Raw genomic sequence first — 25,847 nt, forward strand, 5'->3', positions numbered from 1 at the left:
ATAATCTCGGACTGTATTTTCTCTGAAAAAAATATATAAAACGCAGTCCATTTTTGATTTTAGACATTCGAAAATTACTGCACAGCAGAGTGCTTACTTATTTTCATTCACTCTGTTTCTTATATCCGATTTTATTTTTTATAAATTGTACGTTTACTAATAAGTATTATATGTTTAATTTTTGAAAATAACTAACAGAACACTTAAATAAAGTTGGTTTTAACTGTAAGTATACGTTTATGGTGTCAATATGTATTGCTAAATCAATTTTTTGATATTTTTTTAATACATTTAATCAGATAAAATAAGTTAAACTATTTTATAATTATTACACATTTGAATTTTATACCTATTAATAACACAATTTTGCAATACATAAATTTGCGTATAATATATCAAACGTCTGAAGTATTATTTATTTACATAGATGAAAATGAATTTTTAAATTACAATTTTGCAATGAAATTTTGTAAGTTATTTGGAGTGATATAATTTTATACGTTAAAACGATACATAAAAATATATTAAAACACTTAATATACCGTTACATAATCGAACCTTCATATTATTATACAGTGTGTATCGTATGTGTATACGATATGCATAATAAATAAAGTATAAATAATTTTTTTTTTCAAATATATGGTAACTAACATTTGCAAATTATTAAAATGAAATATTAGATGTTGAAAATGACCATGCATTTAAAAACCATATGGAAACTATATTCAACGATACTTGGGTCAAAAGTTATACTGAAAAATATGTGAGTTTCGTAAATTTATTTTTTATTTAATACACATCAAATAACTTTTTTCATACCTATAAATTAAAATAAATAAAAACTGTATAGTATATACTAAAAGACTTTGTAAACGAAAATGAAAACATAATTTATTAATTATTACTTTAAAATACAATTTTAATATTTTATTCTTCTAAATGTTTCATAAATACGTATTTAACATTATTTAATTATTTTTCTACCAATTATTTATTTGCGTTTGTTTCAACATTTACAGATGATTTTAATTAAATTATATCTTAACTCCAAATCTGGCTATGGTTTTTATTTTAGCAAACTTCATTTGTAGTTGGTTTAAAAAAAATATACATTCAACATACTTGTATATCAAACATAATGATGGTATAATTTATCATCTATTACCTAATAAAAATATTATAATTAATTTTATTATTCAGTATGTTAATTCATAATAAACACCAATACAAGATAATATAAAAAAGGCGATAGCTTTTTCCTAATTTAATATAACAAATGTAAGCATACACTTATTGCTTCTAAGTTATTTATTTAAGAAAAGGTATTATAATAATTATTAACTACTTATATTATAAAAAAAGTTCCACACAATAAAAAGTTAAACAATAGTAGTGATGTTATTATGTTTGGGATTGAGTAATGGTCACAAAGTGATTCTAACGCAAAGTCTGCTATTTGTTATTCACCATTTTCATATTATTCTTTGAAATATTATTATGTCATGATTAGGGCTGGGATTTCGATGCGCTTTTCATTTTTTTCCAGAAGGAGCTGTGCGATGCTCGTGTGATCATAAATTCGTAACGTGTACTTTTGAATGAGAATAAGAAAATTTATTTTGCATTTTTTGACAATTTTTGATTTTAACATCATTTTTTTCACTTTTTAGGGCATTATAGGATTTTTAGGGAATTATTGAAGTTTTAGGGTCTGAAATTGAAACTTGAAATTTTATTTTAGGATTTTACACGCTAACGCGAGTTTTATATAAATTTATATTTTTTTTGTATAACAACCAATAACGTAGGTACAAAAAAAATAAAAAAAAAAATAAAAGGCAATAATTGTTTTTTCAGATTAAAATAAATACAAGTTGAAGTTTAGTCCATGGAAAAATTACTTTTATCACTTTTATTTAAATTTAATTAATTTAATCATATATTATTTAAAATTTATTTGCATTTTTTCAGTGCATTATTTAGAATTTTTAGGGCATTAAAACATTTTTTTATGAACATTTTGATAAAAAACTCATGATTATAACAGAGAAAATATATTTTTTTTAAATCATATGATTGTATTCAGTATTGATACTTCCAATTTTTAATATTTACATTTTAATATGCTTTTTTTTATATTACTATAACCACTGATCACAAGTATGTTTAATTTTGTTTTCATCAGAAAACACATAGTGACAGATCACTTCTGAAGTCTGACAATGTTAAACGTATGTTAATACATTTTCGTGATTATTACACACGTAATCATTTTTCACATGTGTTAACCAAAATTTTAAATTATTTTATCAATTGGGAATTTGGTGATTGAAAAAAAACATTATTTATAACCACTGCACATAGATTGCGTTCCAAAATACCTTTTCCACGTGGATTGCGTCCCGGTGATATTAATTAACGACTATAAACGAATTGCGTCCCAGCCATATTTAAAGACTATCGTACATCCAAACGTAAAAACATTATTTTCCTTCCATTTTAAACAGACTTAGGGCTGACAATAGCAAATAATGACTATCGGTAGATTAAAAAAATTGATTTTTGTTGTTATTATGCAATTATAAATAAGTAAAATTAAAATGTGTAGGTTTAAATTATAGGAGTACGCAATATAATAATAAAAATAAAAATAATAAAAAAAGTTAAAAATCAAAAAACAAAACGGGTAAAAACTTGAATGGAAAAACAACTTTTTTTTTTGTATTCTTGACTCAAACCAACCGTTTAAATTTTCCTCCACCAACTTTGACATAAATGAAACCTGCATCTTTTAATATGAACTAATGGCCATATGATTAATAATTATGAGTGAATTACTTTTTCAAGATAGGAAAATATAAGTTTAAGTGAAAATTTTTTATTATTTTTTAGAAATTCATATTTGAGATGTGTAAATGCTTTAGTATAAGACGTATCTATATTTTTATTAGGAAGTAAAAAAAATACTATTGATATAAAATTATTATTTTTCAAGCCATGGATGATAAAAGATTGTGTCAACAATTTTTGGCAATTTTTAAAAGTTCCATCCACAAAATATATTGAATCAACTTCACTTCAAAATTTAAAAAACCCGGACTCAATTCATGTACCCACTTATAAATTTTTTTATTTATTTTTATTAGGAACACTTCTGGAAAGGAGAATTATTATTTATAGATTATAATATTTATTAAATTTTAAAATTATTAACAGATTATATACTTTCTTACTATGATGAAATCAGATTGCATGATGAGATCAATCTGCGTAAGTATTTTTCTTAAATATATCTGTTTTTATAAGTACTTATACAAATAATTTATTTAGAATTACCTAACTTATTGTTTTTATTTATTTTTTTCTAAAGCTGACATATGGACTCCAAAAGAATTTTGTGATGAAGAACGTGAGTAATAATATAAAAATGTATATAATATAAATTTTAATTGTATAATATACAATTTTCCAGTTTAATATTTTATACCAAATAATTGTATGCATTGGCGCGTTATGTATATATTTATTATCATTAATCTAAATATTTTAAGCTGTAACGATATAAGCAGTCATAGAAAGTTCTACGGTTTATACTTTTTTGATTACAAGAAAGATTGTTATTTTCAGTCACTTATTATTCGGCTTTTATTAATTGAGTTAATTCACCGAGAATTCCCCTCTACGTACCTAAGTAATGGGATTTTAAACATTACGTGATTTGTCAAACATCAATCATCAGTTATATTAATATATAATATTTATATTTGTCTATATTCACTCATTATAGATAATTTTTTTTTTTTAAACTATTTGTTTAATTTTATAAAATCAACAATAAGATGATTTTAAAATGACACTCAATTCAGAATTAATTTATTGTTGATATTTTAGAAAAAGAAAAAGAAAAAGCGAAACAGTCGAAATGTGTAATGTTTCCCGGTATGTATTGTCATATTAAATTAATTTTAAATTGGGTTAGATCTTTATATTGATCATTCAATTAAAAGAATTCTATGAAATTATAATTTGTATTGATCTTTCATATAGTATCTATTAATTCTTGGAAATTACAAAACATTTTTTTCATTATTTTTTTTTATTGAAATAATATTGTATCACTATTGTTGCTGTTGCAAATATAAGCAACGTTATATAGAAAAAAATCTACTAGACTTGAATTTGATTAATAAAATCTATAAGTTATTATAGCTTAGAATTATTGACCATTATATTCAATTTTATTAAACATAGAATATAAAATATTTCATAATTTTATAACGACGTTTTTGATTATACTAAAATTTGAATATCAAATAATTTATAATTACTATATTCTATTCATAGCATTATTATCGGATTTCACAGGTATGACTACATATTTGTTTACACATAGCTAAACGGAATTGCATTACTTTCGAAGTTTAGAATACTAAACTTTAAAAGAAAAATACTTATAATGTTATTAAATTAACTAATTAACTGTTATTTAAAATCCGTTTCGTAGTATTTTAATAACTTTTTTTCACATGTGATAAACGTAAGTTCATATAATAGTACAGCTTATCTTGTTTAATTTCAAATAAATCTAAATTCATCACATATTATGCATAAAGCATACATATGTAATACGAAGTTATTTCATTCATTTCAAAGAATATAATAATAATAATATTTTTTTAAGCAATATCTTTGATATTAACATTTAACATTATTATTATAATTGCCATGATACATCTCGAACTGTACCTACTTTTAAAAACTCACCAGATTTGATTAATAACTAATAATATGTAATAACACTCACAAAAATCATCACAGTTCTCCCATATTTAATAATTCATTATAAAAATGATATAATAGCTATTGAAAATTAAAATTAAAATTTATTTAAATTCAATACATCTCTGAAAAAGAGAATATCTATTTTTTGTACTGTTATGTTTATTGTTCAAATCATAATCGTGTGCACAGAGTGTGCCCCAGAAATATTTAACAGGTTTATTTAACGCTATCCCATTGAAATACATCAAAAACATTTAAAGGCATTATTGAAACAAGATAAGTGTACATTCATTAAATTTATTTATGATATTTATGATATCACATCTTTAAAGTGCTTAAAAAAAAGTTTTTTTTTACTTAGCTGTTTTATAAAAAAATTAAGTTCAAAAATATATTTTTGTTGTGATATCATCTATATTTTTACCTCAATAACTTTTTTTTTTAATTTTGCCTCGAGGATAATTCTATAAACGTCTTTGCCACCATGAGGCCACCTGTCTTTATTAATACTAAGGTCATTACATTTAAACCAGTGGTGGATCTAGGATTGTTTTTCTTTTTCAAAAAGAGAGGTCAAGAGGCCCAACATTTTTCATATTATTGTGTATTATATTATATAATTTGGTAAGCAGTATAGTTAGGTCTTACAGTTATAATATTATATAATATACAAATATATATTTTTTTTGAGTAGGTACTTATTTTAATTTTATAAAAAAAACTATAAGATGACAATGATGAAATTATTTTAAAATTGGACTAATCTAAAAATTAATTTATTGTGTTTTTAAAAAAAAAAAACAAGAAACGATTCTGAAGAAACTTTTTATTAGTATGTATTGTTATATAACATTTATTTTAAAATGATTCTATTTTTAAAATGAACTATTTATTTTATGGAATTCCCTATTGTATTTTTGTGATGTCACCTATTTTCAAATAAAACTTAATTCATTACATATTATTATGCATAATTCCTATGTAATATTATTGATTTTAGAATATTCTAAAATCAATGGTAATACGAAGTCATTTGATTCATTTTAAACAATATAATAAAATAATAATATGTTTTTAAAGCATTATCTCTGATATTTACATTTAATATTATTACTATAATTGTTGTCAGTACTTGTCTCATTGTGTATTCTGGTTTTTAAATACGATGAACATATAACTGCAATTAATTTTTACGCATACCTAACTGAAATCGCATTACTTGCAAATTTTATACTTAAAAAGAAAAAACATTAATAATGTTATTGAATTATCTGACTAAATGTTATCTAAGATCCTATTCGTAGTGTTTTAATAACTTTGTTAATCATCAAATTATTATTTACATTTATACTTTCACAGCTGATCAAATTAAGTTAATACAATAGTGTAATGCATTTTACTTAATAACAAAAAAAACTATATTAAATCACATATACAGCATATTATGTAATACGAAGCTATTTGATCAATTTTGAACTGTATCTAATTTTAAAAACTTACTTGATTTGATTAATAGAAAAATTATAATTTAGTTATAAATATAGTTGAATTAAATACGTCTCTAAAAAGAGAATATTTATTTATATCTTAATTTTTTTGTACTTTTAGCATGTCCAGGTAGGATATCTGACATGATCTTAATTATTCCTTTAACTTAACCAGTAAAATTATGATAAATTTTCATATTAAAATTAAACCATTTTATCAATTCTATAATAACTAATCATATAACATAAGATTGTACATATAACGGACTTAAAATCACAAAATAATTTTACAATCAATTAATAAACAATATAATAATTTACTATTTCGCATTTTTCTATGATCAATATCTAATTTTTATTTACAAAGAAATTAAATTTTTGGATAAACACCGTAATGGACTCTCTTTAAAATTTGTAATATATTTTTTTAATTCATTTGATTATATTAATAACTAATAAAAAGTTTAAAGAATAAAATATTCAAATTTTATGAAATATTATATTATATTATATTCAATCATAGTAAGATTAATATATGTATGTAACGATTATTATTAAAATTATCATTCTTCAAAATATAATTGTGTATGTATTAAAATTAAACTTGTAAAATTATAAATTTTTAAATAGATGATATTAAGAGTTTCAATAATTACGATGGTAAGTATATAACTATTTGACGAAAATCATATTCTTGGAAAGTGATCACAAATATCATAATTTGACATTGAGTTCCAATTCTGGTCAAAATATTTAACTACGTAATCAAGACATAATTGCATGGGGTATGATTCGAATAGTATTTTATGTAAACCACACAATAGTAAAAAATAATTATATAGGTACAACCTAAAAATATTTTAAAACAAACCTTCTTGATAACAAATGTATTATTTATCTATTAACAGATAATCCATACGGAAATCTAATAAAATCTCATTTATTTTGTAAGTAAAATAATATAATATACTTTAATGAATGATATAACTATAATATATGGATGAAATTCCAATAATATATCATCGGTAGAGCTGGAATGATGAAGTAAATAATTAATTTAAATACATTTTATTATTTGAAACGTAAATAAAAAAAACAAAGAAAACTTAAATGGTATCAATTAAAAATGATAATTTAATTAAGTTGTTTGTTCACGAATTTATAGTTCATTTAATTCTTTTAATGTATTAATTTTATGATAATATCAGTTTTTATTATAATTCTATAATTTCAGTATCTCGTGTGTGTGCCACAGTGTATTGAAACACGACCTTGACCCACGTCATTCGTAATCTAAGGGTACAAAATGTACAATCGTCTTGTAGCCGTCGTTGTCGTATTAAACATTTTTACGTTAACATATATATTATATAGTATTATCTCCAAGTTATCTAGACATATTTCCCGACAACCATAAAAAAAACTATCCACGTAGAAAATCCACTCTACACGTTTTCCAAATTCTTGAGCATTGACATAAAGACGCAAACACACAGTCCATCCTACGTCATTTTATGAAAGAAAAATGTATTTAAAAAAAATTATACATTTTATCATGTAAGCAATAAAGTCAGTTAGTAGGTAATTGTCGTCTAAGGATGCTACTAGCGTTGTTTGGTTAGCCCAATAAAATCGTACACTAAACATTATTAGACAAACTATACAAAAACTATTAATAAAATAGTTAAATAAAATAGATATAATACAATTTTTTTTCAAAGCTACAATTTATATAAAACAGTGTAACTTCAATGGTTTAGAACATTCTCGTCTACATAAATAACACTCGATAACCATAAAAAGCAATAACTATTAGTATGTAAAAACCTACATATAGAAAAGATATTAATTAAATCTTTATAAAGAACTTTTTATTTAAAAAATAATAATAATAAGTTCATAAACGTATACCATAGTAATTTAAGTTATCTAGTCACACAAAACTTGCCAGAATTGAAAATATTTTTCAATTTTCTTCAATTTTTTTTTTACTACAAGCGTTTTAATACTTGTAAGAATTGCTTAAACTGTCAAATATATAACGACTTTATAAACAGTCATATTCAACCATATTACAAACGTGCATCACAATAAATTATTTAACTTACAAATGGCGTATAAACATTTTATAAATACAATAAAATGTACTTTAGTATTGGAAACTTAAATTATCAAATTATTTAAAAATGTAAGATACAAATGATTTATGCACTTAGAGTTAACGTTAATTGTCATGAAAAAAAAAATGGATATTAATAATTTACTTTAAAATAATATACCTAATGGTACATTTTACATCATGGTTTATTAATATGGGGTTTTATTTTAGATTATGTTATACTTTATATTGATAGAATGTACATTTTATTTTTTGAAGCATTTAAAATTGAAGTATAAACTAAAAATATTATAAATATTAATTAACAATTTCATTTTTTGTTTTGTAGCTTTGATTATCATGGGCGAAGTAAATGTTAATCAGCCAGGTAAAAACCAAGTATAAGCTAAATTATATTTTAGGAACAAAATAGTGTCGATCATTCGTCGTGTAGCGAGAATAATTATAAAAGTGAAACTTCAATACGTTATTTATTAATTTTTATTACAAACGCAGTTCACGTAAATGTCTTTTTTTTTCTATAATAACATGTTTTCTATTGTATATAAGTAGATATATAAATCAATTATCGTTTAAAAATACTCATATATCATACGAAAATTGAAATATTTTCAAAAAATCCAACAGGCTAAAATAGATAAAATGTTCTTAACATAAAGTTTGGTAATGGGTTATTCACTCTAATATTAAATCAAATAGCACACAATCGGTACTGTTGAATGATAGTTTACTTTGTTTTGATTGGGTCTGAGAAAAAAAATCAATCCAAGGTATGTGACATTAGTGAAAAAAAAGTATAGATTTTTAATAACATTAAACTGATTAAAAAATTACAATAAATATAAAAAATTGCTATATGGACATATAGTTGTATTATAAACATATTTATATTGTAGTATAATATATTTATTATTATCGAAATGCATTAATCAATACGGTTTAACGTACATTATTAATATTATTATTTTACGCTATAGACCAACATTATTTATAGCAGTCGTTTAAAAATTGGTGGATAATAAGCAATTAACCATTCCGTAGATATTTAAGATAGACCAAATGCTAATCCCAAACGAAACCCCTGTTGCAATGTATAGTACTGCAGTCTGCAATGCTTGAAATTAGAATTTAGTTTTTAAAAACTCATTTAACAACGTATTTTATTATTATATTTTGTTATAGATATTAGCAAGTTACATGGTAAATTATTTTGTGCTACGTTTTTCCGTACCACTTGTTTACTTATAAATTGTTTGGTATAATTGTGTACACTTTATGTAGTCGTGAAAATAGTTATAAAAAAAATCGTTATTAGCACCTGTTAGTTGTGAAATATTAAAATATGTGTATTTTTTTGATTAATTATTTATTGCACACATGTATAAATTATAGGTGTAGACTTGTAACATGCCATCTATTAGTTCAGATATCAGGAATGATAAGTTATTGAAATTATTGATTAGATTTGACAATGATGCAAGTACAGATTTGTTTGAGGATAGGCAGCACCATGGCCGTAATTGGAAATTATTTTCGGGAGCCGGGAGGGGTTTTAAGCTAAAAAATTGTGTTCTAATTTTATTATAATATTGTATAGGTTATTTTACTAACACGTACTATAACACAAAAAAAATCGGGGGGGGGGGGGGGGCTAAACGTATTGGGAGGCGAGCATTTATTATATGGTAACATTGAAGAATTATTTTTGAAAGCAGTAGAACGAATAGAACGGGTTTAAGACGATGAAATCATATTGATCATGAAAATTAATTAACCACTACAACACTTTGTAGATCACTGCGTAGATTACTACGATCACTGTGTAAACTATAGGAGAAAACTCTGGGTAGTCCATATACCTACAGTGACATTTGTTTACGCTCAATAATGAAACAAAAGTGTAAAAACTCGTGTAAAATAACAAAATTACATGGACCTACACAATGACGAGTGTACAGCGGGAAAATCCGTCGCGAATCCAGAAGCTGCAGACTACTCGAGGACAAAGCCCATCAGTAGTTTTTACACCTTCCCGGGCAACCGATTTGTGCATACGAACCTGACACGTTTCTGTGTATCCAATACTCCTGATTGATAAGTAGAGTAAACTGCAGTTTTGTGCGACTAGAACACCATGACAATAACGGGGTCGCCGCCGCCGCATACTTCTATTCGCGAATCTAGTATTACCTATAGCTATCAAGCGATCACTACGTACACCCAGTATTTCGGCTTAATCTTATTTTTATTTTTTTCATTATAATAAGTCGTTATTATTGAGAAAGCGGAATTTTCCGATAATACTTCCGGTAGTTGATAGTTTAACTTTGTTTTATTTTTTCATATTATATTTGTCAGAAATATTAGCATGTACGAATATAATATTAAACTGAGTAAAATTTAAAATATTTTATTTAGTTTTTATAAAATATGCACATTTTATGTAATTATCCAGAAATATGAAATTATTATGCATTTTAGTGAAAATATGCAAAAATATGCAAAAAAAAAATTAATAACAGAATCTACGTTTTACGAAACGTCAAGATATTTAATCAGAATTATTGTAAGTCGAATGTGAAAGAATAATATACATTATTTGTATGAAAATTCGGACCCTAATAATAACCATACAACCATTACCGTAGTCAATAAAACTAACTTTATAAGTTGTAATAATTCGATTGGTTAGCTTGATTCAGTTAATGTAGACGTGCTGGGCGTGTGTATCGTGTATAAGTTATAGCCGTAAACTTAGCTATAATTTATATTTTGGAGTATGCCATGCTCCGGTATATTATACAAGAAAAAAAGACAACCAAAATTTGAAAAGTACTCGCAATATATGAAAAACTATCTGTTTTTTTTTGAAGTTTAATTTACCTTATATCTACGTTCTTTTGTAAGAACTTTACATAATTAAGACCACCAATTTCTAGAGAAATTGTAGTTATAGAAAAAAGCAATATTATTTTTTAACAAAAAATGCACACACAATTATGATTTTCAGGTTAGTAACGGCTAACTTTACTCCGTTTTACGAGAGAAGGAACTTGTTTCACAAATACGACGGATGGTCGAGGATTGGCGATTGGTACAGGAGTCAAATTTCCAACCACGTCTAGTACCCGAATAGTTGCATGTGGCGAGAAAGGCTGACGACTAAACGAGTTCCTTCTCTCGTGTCATTAATTAATACTTAAGTACCTACATTTAGGTATATTTTACTTTGATGTATTTACACATCAATCAACTATTTAAGTTATTTTATATTTTTTAATTTTAGTCTCATATTTTTTTTAGAACTCGAACATGTTTGGAAAAGTAAATACTTTGTGCAAATTTTCACTACCACTAAATATATCATTAAACCTGTCGGTACTGCGTAGAATGTATAAAAACTACGGTTAGACGCAAAGCTAAAACCGATTTTACTCAATTCCGATTAGTTAACTGCCGAACTTAAATGAATGTAAATAGCTCACAATTGCTAATGATGTAAAATTAAAATATAATTTCTTTTCTTAAACAAAGAATCCGAAAAAATTAATTTTTGTTTAAATAATTTTACAAATATGTAATAATTTAGTAGGTACATATATTTTTTTTTTTTAGAAAATGCAAAGAAGTATTATAATTATCATTCAACACTTATAACAAATAACTATAGTACGTATTCTAGTGAACACTAATTAATAATAATATTTTTTTTTAGTATTGAGTTAAATTTTAAATCAACCGGAATCTGTATATTGCGTCCTCCCAAAAAGGTCATATTTATAAACCATGTAAATTGCGGCCCATATGTACTTTTAAAATACACGTAAATTGCGTCCCAGGTATACTTGGAATGTACGTGAACTGCGGTTAGCCCGGCCAGGGATATTCCGATTTCCAGTCGGCTGTACAATTAAATGATAATTATTAATTTTTGATTGATAATAATAACATGTTCACTAAAATAATAATATTGTTAGCAGCCAGTGTACATTTGTGTACATTTGATCGAAGATCTTACGCACGAGGTTTTACGTTGCTTTACACTTTACAGCTTACCTATTACATCATTTTTCAATTCAATAAAAAAAGAAGTTATGAAAAGCGGAAGGGATAAAACGTTGAAAGTAGTTGATGGTTTCAAATTTCGTTTTCACAAATTGCTAAAAAATGATATTCAACGTTTGTGTTGCACAATTAAAAGGTGTGATTATTTTTGAAATTTAATGATAATAATTATATGTGTATAGTTTTCAAGATCACAATAGTTTTAAAATTTTGGAACAAATAATAAATTGACAGAAACTTAACAACAATTTAAAAAGAAAAGCCGTTGATGTTATTATGTTTACCAATTTAAAATTATTCTTTCTGAATTAAATAATGCTTAGATGTAATTTACGTATGAATAAAAAATAATATATAGGTAGGTATACTTACAAAATTATACCCGGCCCGCAATTTACATACAAAATTAAAAAAGAGACGCAATTTACAGTGACCCAAAATAACAATACTCGGTGCGCGAAGGCCTGACCTCAAAATTTCTAATTTACCGAGAATACTCGTAGGCTCACAACGATTAACTCCGAATATATAGTAAAAAGGTAACTTAATTTCATATAAAAGATAATGATAATTATAATATATTAAAATAGTGGACTGTATGAAAACTGATAAAATATTATCAATCCTTATTCTATTGTAATTTTATATGATAGTAATATTACTTAACGCATGATAGTTTAAATAAATACTAATAATAATTATAATTGATAATATTCATAGACCTATTATTATTAATTAGCTGCTACTGACTTATATGTCTATTCAATAGACTCTATTGGTCTATGACACTGATAATCTTTGTTTCATTGATGCAAAAAAAAAAATAATACAATAATACTAATAATAATCTGCTTGGGACTGCGTGTACCTATAATGGATTAGCCAACCTAGTACCATATAAATATAACCCATCATCAGTTGAACTGTCATTGTGTAGTAAACTATTTTGATCCAAAACTATACTAAGTCTCCTTTTGGATCGTATTGGATAAAGAAAACACACGCGAACAGGTGTAATCGGTAGATCATCGCTATAATGACGAGTTGTGAAAACCACATGTAAGATCGAGGATGTGACCATAAACATATGTCTCTATAATTATACAGTCTACAGTTCTACACTAACCGTACACAATCTGCAGTTCATGCAATAACGCGAGCCTTGACGTACAATGATTGTTGCTGTAATACAAAAAGTTGTAACTGTCAATATCTTCTTATTTTCTTTATTTGATAAACAATCTATAAATGTGGTTCTCGGTCAAAATATCTCCGATACAAAATATCTCCTGTTAAAAATAATATCTTTAATAGAAATATCTCCCATGAAAATATTTTATATTAATTAATTAATTAATTAAATTAAATTTATTATTTAATTATTATTAAAAGTAGTTAAAAAATATATTATTATATTATATTTATAATAACACTGATGTCTAAAGTGATTACCAAAATAAGTACACTTTCTAGTAATAATGCTTAGAAAATAATGGGAATTATCCACAATCTTAAATTTTAACTTATAATATGTTGATTCGATTTTATATTCATATTTATTTAATTTTTTTAATTTTGTATTACATTAGTTGCATACTTAATTTATTTAATTTTGTTTAATTGTATTACATCACTCAATCGTCCAAAACTTTAAATTATAATTTGATATTTATTAAGTTGTAATATTAATTTTTTGATAAGTATTTATTTTCTGTTTTTGTGTCAAACATTATTGTATACATGTAAAACTCACTGCATTATACATACAGTCGATTATTTATTATAATAAATAATTTATCGTGTACTTGTAATAAATAATAATAATACCATACCATTTTAAAAATTACATAATATGATAACAATAACATATTTTTAAATATTAAAATATTTTCATGGGAGGTATTTCCATAAAGGTTTTTTTAACAGGAGATATTTTAAATTGGAGATATTTTGACCGGTCACCGTCAGGCACGAAGAGGACTGCCAGTATTTGAACAAGTGGATTATTATTGGAGGAAAAATGGTTGTGGAAACGTTTGTAATGGATTTAACTTATGTCTAAATCATAATTTATTGTACTCAAAAAACCATATCCCTGCAGAGATTTTAAAAAAAGAATACGAAATCTTGTAAAGTCTTAGACCTAATAATACTATGTATTAACAATTCTATTATAAACTACATACAATACATACGAATAAAATATAAAAGCTTGTAGTAATCTGCCTAAAAAAAAAGGATTTGATTTTATGAGAATGATTCTTATTGATAATAATTAATGAGTCATATTTTATATTATATCGTGAGTTTGTAAGTAGTATTTTTTGTTTTAATTTGTATTTATTCAGTGCCATTATTTATTGATACAACAGACGACCAAATAATTTTATTTAACATATTCATATTTAAATAAAGCTAAATATTTATACATTTTAAATGTACTTATTAAACATACTACAAATAATAATAATAGAAAAATCATTATATTGTAATATAGGTTTTAATTTTTGTTTGTAGGAACAATGTTAAAATACCGAAACAGAGATTGGTGCAAAATTCATATTCCAAAATTAATTGAAAGTCTAAATAACAATGTTGATAACAGCATCAAGAGTGATAAACATGATGAAGGTTTGATCATAGGAGGCAATTAAAGAGACAATAAAAAGACAATAAGAAACATGTACATTAATTATAATGAACATTAAAATGTCATATTTTATTTTAATACTTTTCATATTAAAACAAATAACATTTAAATTTCGTGGAAATTGCTTCATTTATATTCTTAGTATAGTTTACTCGTAAGTTCCAAGTACTTGTCACTTTTAAATTATATACTTTCCTAATTTTTTTTGTTCTTTTATGTGGTGGGAGAAGAGTGGGTTATATAAAATATATTATGTTTGTTTTAAAATCACTCAATACAAATTAAACGTAAATTAAATTTAAATTGATTTAAAATTTGACATCAATCGAAATAAAACAATGGTTCTTCTGCCTAATAAGTTCTATAAGTGAATCTGTGTGTAATAGATGTATTAAGTCCAAAGACGAGTGTTCTCTAGAACCTGCAGTTCCTACTGATAAATATCGTCCTTCGTTGAATACTAAATTGCTAAAAATACTAAATTATCAGAGTGTCCTATTTGTGTTCGTCACCAGCAGTGTTTGATTTGAAAAGAACTAGAGGGAGGACTCAGTGGATGTTGGTTGAACGAGCGTACCACACAAAATTCAATATCACATTACTGTGCGGAGCAAAGCCTCCCACATCAACTTCAGCCACCCATAATCTCCAAAAATCATTACATTTTTTGTATAAAAATATTTTAAAATAAAGAAACACTTATTTATTTATTACACATCATCCAATGACATTATAATTTAAATTACGATTTATAAAGATATATAACATGTTATTATAATAACTCATCAATACACCTACAAAAAACTTATCATGTATTATTACATATACACACCGATTACACCCATGTACATGAATACAGTATTGTGCGGCACAAACGTCGTCAAAAAACGCTTTTATGGTATACAGCATAACCCGTGGTTGAAGATAAAAGTAAGACGTAAAAGTTTAGCTACCGAAAACAACAAAAACAATATAAATATATAATGCAATTTATTGAATAAAAAAAAAAAAACAGTATTGTACATCGACAAATGGGTTTCGAATCAAACGTATATTATATACGTGTACATTTAAGCAATAACAATAGAATAAATATCACGTACATCGATCGGAGTCCGCGATCATATGTGCAAAAATAAAAAGAACGAAGAAAAACGTCCGGGGGACTGTCGTCAGCGGTCGTACTCGTTGCCGCGATCGCAACGGCTACGAAAACAAACGACGAAAAAATCGTATATACGCACGGCTTTCAAAAGACGCAAACTACGCGAACACGTAAAGAACGGGTTAGGAAAATTTCTGTAAAAGTCTTAAAATCCCGTGAAAAGTTTGTACATATTAAATAAAAATCTGTTTAAAAATTTAACTTTTAATTTTTTGTCCGTGTGGGGGGGGGAGGATGCACGGATGATAAGGTTCTAGATTCTTCTTTTCCTTTTTATTATTCTTATTCCTAATCTTATTATTATTATGAATTATATTACTATTTTTATTATTATTATTATATAATTATTTTATTCTTATAATAACTTTTATTTAAATTGTGCGTTTATCGGCGATTGCACTATTGGGGTTTCTACGGTTTCCTGTTATCTGTCACAGAACACCGGGTATAAAAGGCCCTGTGAAACGACCAGCATTCACATTCACTGGCTGTCCTCCGTCGTAGCAAGACCCACCCGGGCAGACTTGCGCGACATTTTCTTCTTATATAATAAAACGTGAATTATTAACTAGTAATAATTATTATCAGTAATCAAATTTTTTTCTGATTATTATTATAAATATCTTATTAAATAAAAATAACTTTTATTTAAATTGTGCGATTATCGGCTATTGCATTATTTAGATTTCGACGGTTTCTTGTTATCTGTCACAGAACACCGGACCGGTCCTGTGTTATCGCTAATAAGTTTAATCAGGTATAAAAGGCCCGGCGAATCGACCAGCATTGACATTCACTGTCTTACCTCCGTCGTAGCAAGACCCACCCGGGCAGACTTGCGCGATTGAGGAAGGCATCTGATGTCTATATTTTTTGATTTTTAGCATATTTTATGTTGCCTGCACATTATATCGCTTTTACTCAAATTATTAAATAGTGATTTTATTCGTAGCTCTAACATTTCCTTAGCTCAAGCTCTGGTACGCACAAACAAAATTCGACCTTAGCTTTGTTCCGTGGCCTATATAAGTCTGGCACCTTTCGGACGCACTGCCAATGTTTGGTACGTTGCGTTTGCGCGAACACTGATCGTCACATCTGTTTTAAATATTTGCGTATTTTATTTCTTTTACATTCCTTTATTATGTGATAAACAGTCATTCGTAGGAATACGTTGATCGTAAGTGTTCAAGTAAGTTTCCCAAACAGAACGTATATTCGTAAAAACCCCGCCGTTTCCCTGTGCGTTATCGACATTGTCGACTAGCGCAGAGATACGACAGGTTACGTTCCGCAGAAATGACGATTCGCGCGTACGTCGGATTTAGTGAGCAGATGGCACAGTTCCAGTGACTCGTCAGAGTTCCGCGTTACGGGTTTGTCGCTCTCGTTTGAGCTGCCCGTCTCGTGTGCCACTGTAATGATCTGACAACGCGCGCGATTCGATTCTGATCCGATTATTCGGTGGCTGCGATGCCGTTGAATGACATACGAATCTGTTCGGAAACATTGTACACATTACGAAAACGTTAATTTTTTTTTTGTTTGGTAGTGTTTTTAAAATTGTAACATATAATAATTGTCTATAATACAAGATTTTTCGTTTTGGCTATACATTTATCTACGTTAATTTAGTTAGGTTTGTTATTTATAGGCTCCTAATTATGAATATTTTTTTTATTGATTTCCTATAAAAACACTGGTCAATCGCTGTTACAGAGTGAATTGTAAAATTTGTCGGAAAAACTATCATAGATTTCACATCTTTTTCTTTTATATACTCGTATTATTACAATAAATGTGAAAAATAGTCACGTTCACAATATATAGGATAGCAGCGGTGGCATAGAAAAAAGATCTAGGTGTGGTCGCCGCAGCCTAACGATTGATTATATTAATTATTCATTATTATTAACCAATTTTTTTTTTTGTTCACAGTCGATATAAATATACGAATTCCGGAGTATTCATGAGCGTGGAGAGTCCCGCCCCCATCAGCACGCGTACTTATTCTTGCGTGGATTAACCAATGGTGACCGCTATGTGAACGTACATCAAGACTATGGGGATTTATGAATACTGTTATCGATCGACATTCACCTGTAGAGCTTTAATATTACCATAAAGAAATTGAACGCGTTGGTCGGTAAAAATCGCGGTAGGTAAAGTAAGTACATTTCCGTTAGTCCGGTGGACTACAGAGAAAGTTCCGATGCGGTACCGGAGCAGGCAATCACCGATGTCCCAGTTCAAATGTCAAATAACAACAATGGCGATTTATTGACGACAGAAACCGTGTGATTGTGGCTCGCAGTAATGAAATCATCAGTGCAAACGCAGTAGTTATCGGCGGCGACCGGATGCAGACATGACGGACGGTGCGTTTTTTTTCTCGGTTTACCGGACCATTAAAGACTATTGCTGCCTTCAACAAGTCTCTCCATCCCTCTCTATTGTAATTCGATGGCTTTCACATCCTTAGCAACTACATCAATCCACCGGGTCCTTGGTCTTCCTAGGGATCTTTTTTTGTCCATTTTTCCACAAATACTTTTTTTATTAGTTGACCATCCGCTCTCCAAGTGTGTCCAAGCCATTCTAGTATTTTATCGGACGGTACATTTATATTATATAAATATAGTGCCTATCAGACAGACATTCAGTATTATTTACATATTGCATAAACCATATAATTGTATTATATTTGAATATAAATTATTTCAGCCTTTGTATATATAGGGAACATGCTTGATCGGAAGACAGCGTGCTATCACTGCAGCTATCGTTGTTTATGTGTAGGTACCCGTGTTCCGATTTAATACATTTTATTTATTACTCATATAATATTATATATTTTGTATTGGTACACCTTTTTATTACGATTGTTAAGTAGTCGAGCCATAAGACAATGGTTCTTGTTATTCTCATTATATTTCATCTTTTAGAATGATATTTATGAGCTTATTACTATTATACTAAAAATGTACATAATCGAATATTATATGTGGATATTCTTTATATTTATTTCATAGATACACGCGTAATTCACTCACTTGATTTGTTTATTACAATATAACACCTCCACTGGGTTATGTATGTGTGTACAAAAATGGAGGTTCAATCCAAGTTCAAACGAAAAAAATTATCTTGTTTTTGTTCCAATAATACTGTGTGCGGATTGAATCATTTTATGCAATCTATCATAATATACTAATTACTAATATAATATTTTAGATTACATTAAATGATATTATTGTATAAGGTATAAATTAAACGAATATTATATAAATTTTTATGCATCGACATGATGCATATACAATTTCCGAAACAATTCAAAATTCGTCATAATGTCATATTATTGAACATTTCCATACTCATTCCTGGTGTTATTATTATAATTTAATAAAACTTATTATTTATAGTACTTACCTATTATAATATTGTAATTGTGTGAAGAATTAAATATATAATTTTATTCTTTGTTACTATTAATCTTAAATAATTGTTACAAAATTATATTTATTATAGAATTTGTTTCTGTTTTTTTTTTATTTCTTGTGTGTGCATTTTACTGTTTTAGTTATATTTTGAAAAAAAAAAACTATGAATTATAGTTAAAATGATGTCAACGTATATACCCTAATGACTTAAAGTAGATAGATGTATAAAGATATATTTAATAATAGATAATATTGTTAACATCATATAGTATTACCAGTTACCACATAACTATTGGTATAAATGATAACCTGCAATATTACAAATTATGTTAATATGTATCCATATGTCACTGTATATATGTAAATATGTTAGGCACATTTTGTGTCAACAATATAATTTACCAATTGTTGTTTATACATACTACTTAAATGTAATATATGTTTACACTATACATATTGCAGGTAAAGTCAATACCCTTTTTCTAAATTGTTACGTACATTTTAATGTTAATGCTTATACATTGTCTCTTAAATTTACATGAAATTTTTTTCGCATTAAAAATGCATACACAAAAAAAATACCTAGTAAGGTTTTTGTTTTCTTTAAGAAATAAATAAAAATAATGAAGTAACTTGTGACTTGCATCTATAGTTACGACTACTTAATTGAATACTCGTATCTTGCTGAATGTAGGAAACAAATAATATCAGAAACATAAACTACGAAATATTTCATAGTTTGATAAAGTTTGGCTTTTGAAGTTCCCGTATTAAGTAAATTATAATCAATCTTATTGATTCATTGAGCCGACAAATACTTTTTCAAAATTACAAGTGTTCTCTTCAACAGACTAGACCAAAAAACTAAAACGTTCAATATCATACAAATTTTTGTTTATTTTTATTACCCAATAACATTATGTACATTTTTTATTTTTATATTATAAATCATTTTAATTAAGATTTTTCCGGTTGGCTCACTACAAAGATGTCGTATAAATCCCGCACATTGTAAATAAAAGCAAAATTAAACATTAAAAAACTTCAGTGTGTTCTAGTTACCAGGCGCGGATCCAAGGGGGAGGAGGTAACGAGTGAAAGCCCGCCCCCCACGCGTAGACTGCCACATTGGTGAATTCTAGCATATTACGAGAGCCGTTACAATACGATTCGCTCATGGTCATTCCCCCACCGTAAATATTATTCCTGGATCTGCGCCTATTAACAACAAACGATTGCTATTTAATAAAATTGGTATGTCATCAGTCATCATCGCTAAACTACATTATACACTTGTGATTACATTAATTTTTTTTAATCTATCCATTTAAAAAATAAACGAAGGTATTCCAAAAAAAGAAGTCACATGCTTTTGTAAGTATATATGATGGCAAACTAAAAGGATATCTCTACAGTCCTCTTGAAAGTCACATACATTTTTAGTGGAATTATTTTTAACAGCAGCAAAACAAGCTGCAGTACAGGTTTGAGACAATGAACTTATATAGGACACGAAAATTAGTTAACCACTAGACAACATTCTGTAGACCGCTGTTTAAATCACTACGCTCTCTATGCATACTAGAAAACACTCTTGGGTAGTTTTATACTTTATATACTCCATGTACTCTATTCAGAATAAGAACAGATCTCAGCGGCGACCAGTTTTTGTTCGGCGGTGGATAGATAACACATGTAGCATTTAAATAGATAAATTTCCAACTCACATTTACTCATTAGTTACATTTTATTAGGCTGAATATAATGAAAAAAAAGTAAAAATCGTATAAAATAACAAAAAATTTACACTCAAAGACGATTTTCAAATTAGTAACGGCTAGCTATAGGTACTCCGTTTCACGAGAAAAGGAGCTCGTTTCGAGCATACGACTCTCGTGTCGGTTAGCGACTAGAACAAAAGCCAAATTTCCCCCACTTCTCGTACCCGAATAACAGTCGCATATTATGGTGAGAGTGTCCGACAAAAAATCGATTTCTTTCTCTCGTGAAACAGAGTATAGATTTATTTTAAATGTATATTTACACATTAAAATATATTATTAAAGTTAATTTACAGCACATTTAACAATACATATATTTTAATTATAGTTTGTTATTTTTGTAGAATCTATTGTTAAAGAATGGAAAGGTAAATTGTTTAGTACAATCAATAAATAAACAACAATAATATAATTATTATACTTGTGTAAAATAATTCATAAATACAAAGTGGACTATCCTTTATATATACACATTCAATAACTTCCACGAAAACGTCGAAAACAGTTTGTGACAATATATAAACCTATACACAAATGTAAACACCATAAATTTAAAGTATAATTTCTCGTATTTAAATAAATAATCCGAAAAAATGAATTTACATTTAAATAATTTCACAAATATGAAATAATGTAGTAGATATTTTTTTTAGAACCAGCAAAGCAATACTTCAAATATAATTTAAAGCTTATTAACGATCATCCGGGTACGTAATTATTGAACACTAATTAATAATAATAATACGACTTTCTTTAGTATTTATTTAAATTATAAAATAACGATACTCTATGCGCGAATATCAAATCAGAAATTCCCTAATTTACCGAGAAGCTCACAACGAATAGGTCCAGATATTTAATAAAAAAGTAATTTATTGTGATAAAAATAGTGATAATTATATTCGTCATGAAACTATAAGGTTAGAATGTATACTGGGATTTGAGACATAAAGATAGGCATTTAGTAGTTGAGTACACATTAGTACACATTGAGCACCACAGATTTCACATCACCACATCCAAACGATGCATGTAACGCTATATTATTATGTAGTTGGTTGACGATGCCGGCACAAGTTATAAAATAATAATATATCTACATACCATCACGGTCTTAATACGACTTCGCGAACGATGTCTCCACTCTCCACGCACAGATAATGCATAGAATAAAGTGTTATTTAAAAAAAAAAAAAAAACGGTTTTTCGATTTAGTCGGTAGATAATGTATTCAATTTTTAGATTCATGAATGTGTTATTGTTTAAGATTAATAAGCGATGATCATTTGGACATTCTAGCATATTTGTCAAACCTGACACTAACAATCAACCTATACACGATTACTATTTTTTTTTTTTTTAACAGATGGCCATGACGTGCTCTATAAGAAAAATAAAATTTACATATTATTTAACGTTTTTAAGTGCATATATTGTTTCGGCAGCAATTTGCTTACTTCATCGTGGATATGAAGTTTCAAAGTGCAAATCATACTCTTTCACATAAATAATACATAAAATATGAAAAACGGCAAAAAATGGACAGGGGCCGCGGTCGGCCGTAATATAAAATAAAAACGTCGATTATTTCGTGTTTTTTTGCGCACAAACTGTTTCGGCAACCCGCCTTACGATGCGTGTAAAGTTTCAGATAGTTGAAAAATAAATCCTTTACCGCGAAAACTTGCATACGAATATTTTTCAAAAAAGTATAGTTTTTTGTGGACTCGGGTGTTAAGTATTCAGATCTTCGTGATTTTATTGATATAATAAAAATAATGTTAGACGGTCCCTTATGCACGCTACAACGTTTTTAGCGGCATAGACGAATAACATACAAATACCTACCTATAGTATTAAAAAAAAACAATTATCTCACATTGACATATTGTGAAACAAAGACGAGATTTTGTTCAAATCATACTGCCTTGTGGTCACATTGGTATATAATTATATACATATTATATTTTTCTACTTGTCCAAAAATCGCCACGAGCGCGTTTAATAATAATCATATTCGCGTTTTGACCTTAACGTGCCGGTACGGCAAACGGATGTACGTGTATAGTTTGCGACGACGGCGAATGCGTGTGTGAAACTGTGAATTACCGTGGACATGGCTCTGCCGTCGGCATTCGAAGACGTAAAAGAGGTACATACAGTTGGTCTGCGGACAGCTAATATACCGCAGTGCAGGTCCTGTGCAGGTACTGTGTTAACCACCGTCCTGTCGGCAATGCTATCCTGTCGCCGCCGGTTTCGCGCGCCTGCATCGGCTGCTCCGTACCCGGAAACCACAGCCGAGTCGACACTGCTGACATTTTTATTCCAAACAACTCACCCCGTACCGTCCGTGCCCATCAATACGTCGTCGGTAACGCGGTCATCACTATTGGGCCCCCGAGTCGTGGTGCACAAGGCCGTAACTGAAAAAAAATTTCGGGAAGGGTCCAAAATTTTTTTAAAATATAAATGCTAACATTTTTTAGTCAATAAACTATATTCACCACTAAAATATTTCTACTTTTAACAACTTCGGGGGGGGGGGGGGTGTCCGGACCCCTTGGACCCCCCCTCAGATACGGCCATGGTGGTGATGCACGTCAGTATACCAACATGCGCCGTTTGGTCCGTCACGCTGCGTGTAGCGTCGCGGTACCCCTAACATTGTCCAATCTAAACGACGCGGAAATCCAAACCGCTCCAAGTGTACATCGCCACCGTTGCATTAATGTACTTGTGTGTGACCGATAAAATAATAATCAAAACGATTATTACGACTGCATATCACGCGCGTGCGTCGTTACATACCAAACGTCGATAACGATTATTAACCACGTTTCATCATACTTTACACAATAATCGTTAGTTTATTATAAGGATTTCATTTTTTGTATATTTGCAGATTTCTCTATCGGCGGTGACAGATCACAAGGTCTGCTCTCGTGCGCACAGTCGACACGAACGTTCTATATTCGGTCTACCCAATCATCATGATATATTTTGCGTAGAATATATAAATAAACGATGCCAGATATACCTGTATTATCATAGACATGCACACTGCGGGGCTCGGACGGACATTTTTTGGGACAAAGTACAATCGGATGATATTGTCATACATTTACCTAATTAGAATAAAAAAAATTAAAAAAAAATTATATTCCGAGTGGTTTTTTCGTAAACTTATATATGTTTAACATAATCCTATTGGTTTTTGTTTGTTGAGTACTCTACAATTTTTTCATTAATACAATTTTTTTTTCTGGCATATTTTTGACCGATTTATATTTATGCGTTATTAACTCTTATTTGTATGTACGTTTTTAATTGAGAATTAAATTTAATTTGAAAATTTCAATAACTACTATTGAAATTATATACTAAAATGTATATGAAAATTAAAATATGTATAATGATATTTAATTTTTTTTAGGACAGTATCATCACTTTGATAACTTACAATGTTATATAAAATATAGTATATAGTTTTTTTATATCGTACCTGACTTCCACTGTGTATGAACTTATAAACGTACCTTTTTTTTACCGTTTAGAAACTTACACATCATATAATTAGTATTAGTATTAGTATTATATTATTATATTATTGGAATAGGAATATTTATGAATGATGTATAAAGTTCAATTAGGACATGACCGTGATATAAGCAATTAACTAAAAAGAAGTAAAATATTATTAGGTATAATAAATTAACTGTAGGTACCTACATTATATGCATTATCTGTGCAAAGGAATAGCGTTTGGATGTCGAAACTTCACATTTACGATAATATGTACTGCAGAAACGATTTACGCATATAAATACGTAAAAAAGTCACATTTTTTCTCTTATATGACCCACGGTCGTCAGTTGACAGTCTTTTGAAAATAAAACTAATCTCGAGCCTTTTTTTTTAGAGTGTGGAGTGTTTGAAAACTTCTACAAATAGACTAGAATGTTTAAAAGAACTTCACCTATCTTCTAAAACAATAAAAATTTCGAAAATCTAAAAATTCACTATGACAATATTATCATAATAGGTAAATTTAAATTTCTCGTCGCTCGTATAGTGATATAATATTATCCTTTGCCTACGATCTACATTATTACTTAACTATATAAAACAAAAACGAGAAGTTTAGTTTGGAGTTTAAAAAGTTTGGCATCATAATTTCCCAAAGCGAAACAGATGATATGGGTGGTTACTGGTTGATTTAAAAATAATATTATATAATATTATTATGTTTGTGCATACCAGAGCTTGAGCTACGAATAAAATCACTATTTAATAATTTGAGTAAAAGCGATATAATGTGCAGGCAACATAAAATATGCTAAAAATCAAAAAAT

At 27.7% G+C, this 25,847-nt stretch overlaps 1 protein-coding gene and 1 long non-coding RNA gene across 2 annotated transcripts; both read left to right on the forward strand.

The window, feature by feature from the left end:
• The first annotated feature begins 203 nt into the window (after nt 1–203).
• On the forward strand, nt 204–6,443 carry LOC132930043 (uncharacterized). Its single transcript, XM_060995699.1, has 10 exons — nt 204–225; nt 428–469; nt 684–766; nt 2,189–2,234; nt 3,220–3,273; nt 3,374–3,412; nt 3,895–3,942; nt 4,348–4,368; nt 5,591–5,617; nt 6,394–6,443. The coding sequence occupies exons 2-10, from the start codon at nt 460–462 to the stop codon at nt 6,441–6,443; spliced, it is 378 nt and encodes a 125-aa protein (XP_060851682.1). The 5' UTR covers nt 204–225; nt 428–459.
• An 11,548-nt stretch (nt 6,444–17,991) lies between these two features.
• LOC132929751 (uncharacterized) lies at nt 17,992–19,686 on the forward strand. Its single transcript, XR_009662146.1, has 3 exons — nt 17,992–18,649; nt 18,996–19,066; nt 19,304–19,686. It is a non-coding gene; the product is annotated as an uncharacterized LOC132929751 (long non-coding RNA).
• The last annotated feature ends 6,161 nt before the right edge of the window (nt 19,687–25,847 follow it).

The sequence above is a fragment of the Rhopalosiphum padi genome, chromosome 4 (genome assembly GCF_020882245.1).
Source record: "Rhopalosiphum padi isolate XX-2018 chromosome 4, ASM2088224v1, whole genome shotgun sequence".
Classification (NCBI taxonomy): Eukaryota; Metazoa; Arthropoda; class Insecta; order Hemiptera; family Aphididae; genus Rhopalosiphum; species Rhopalosiphum padi.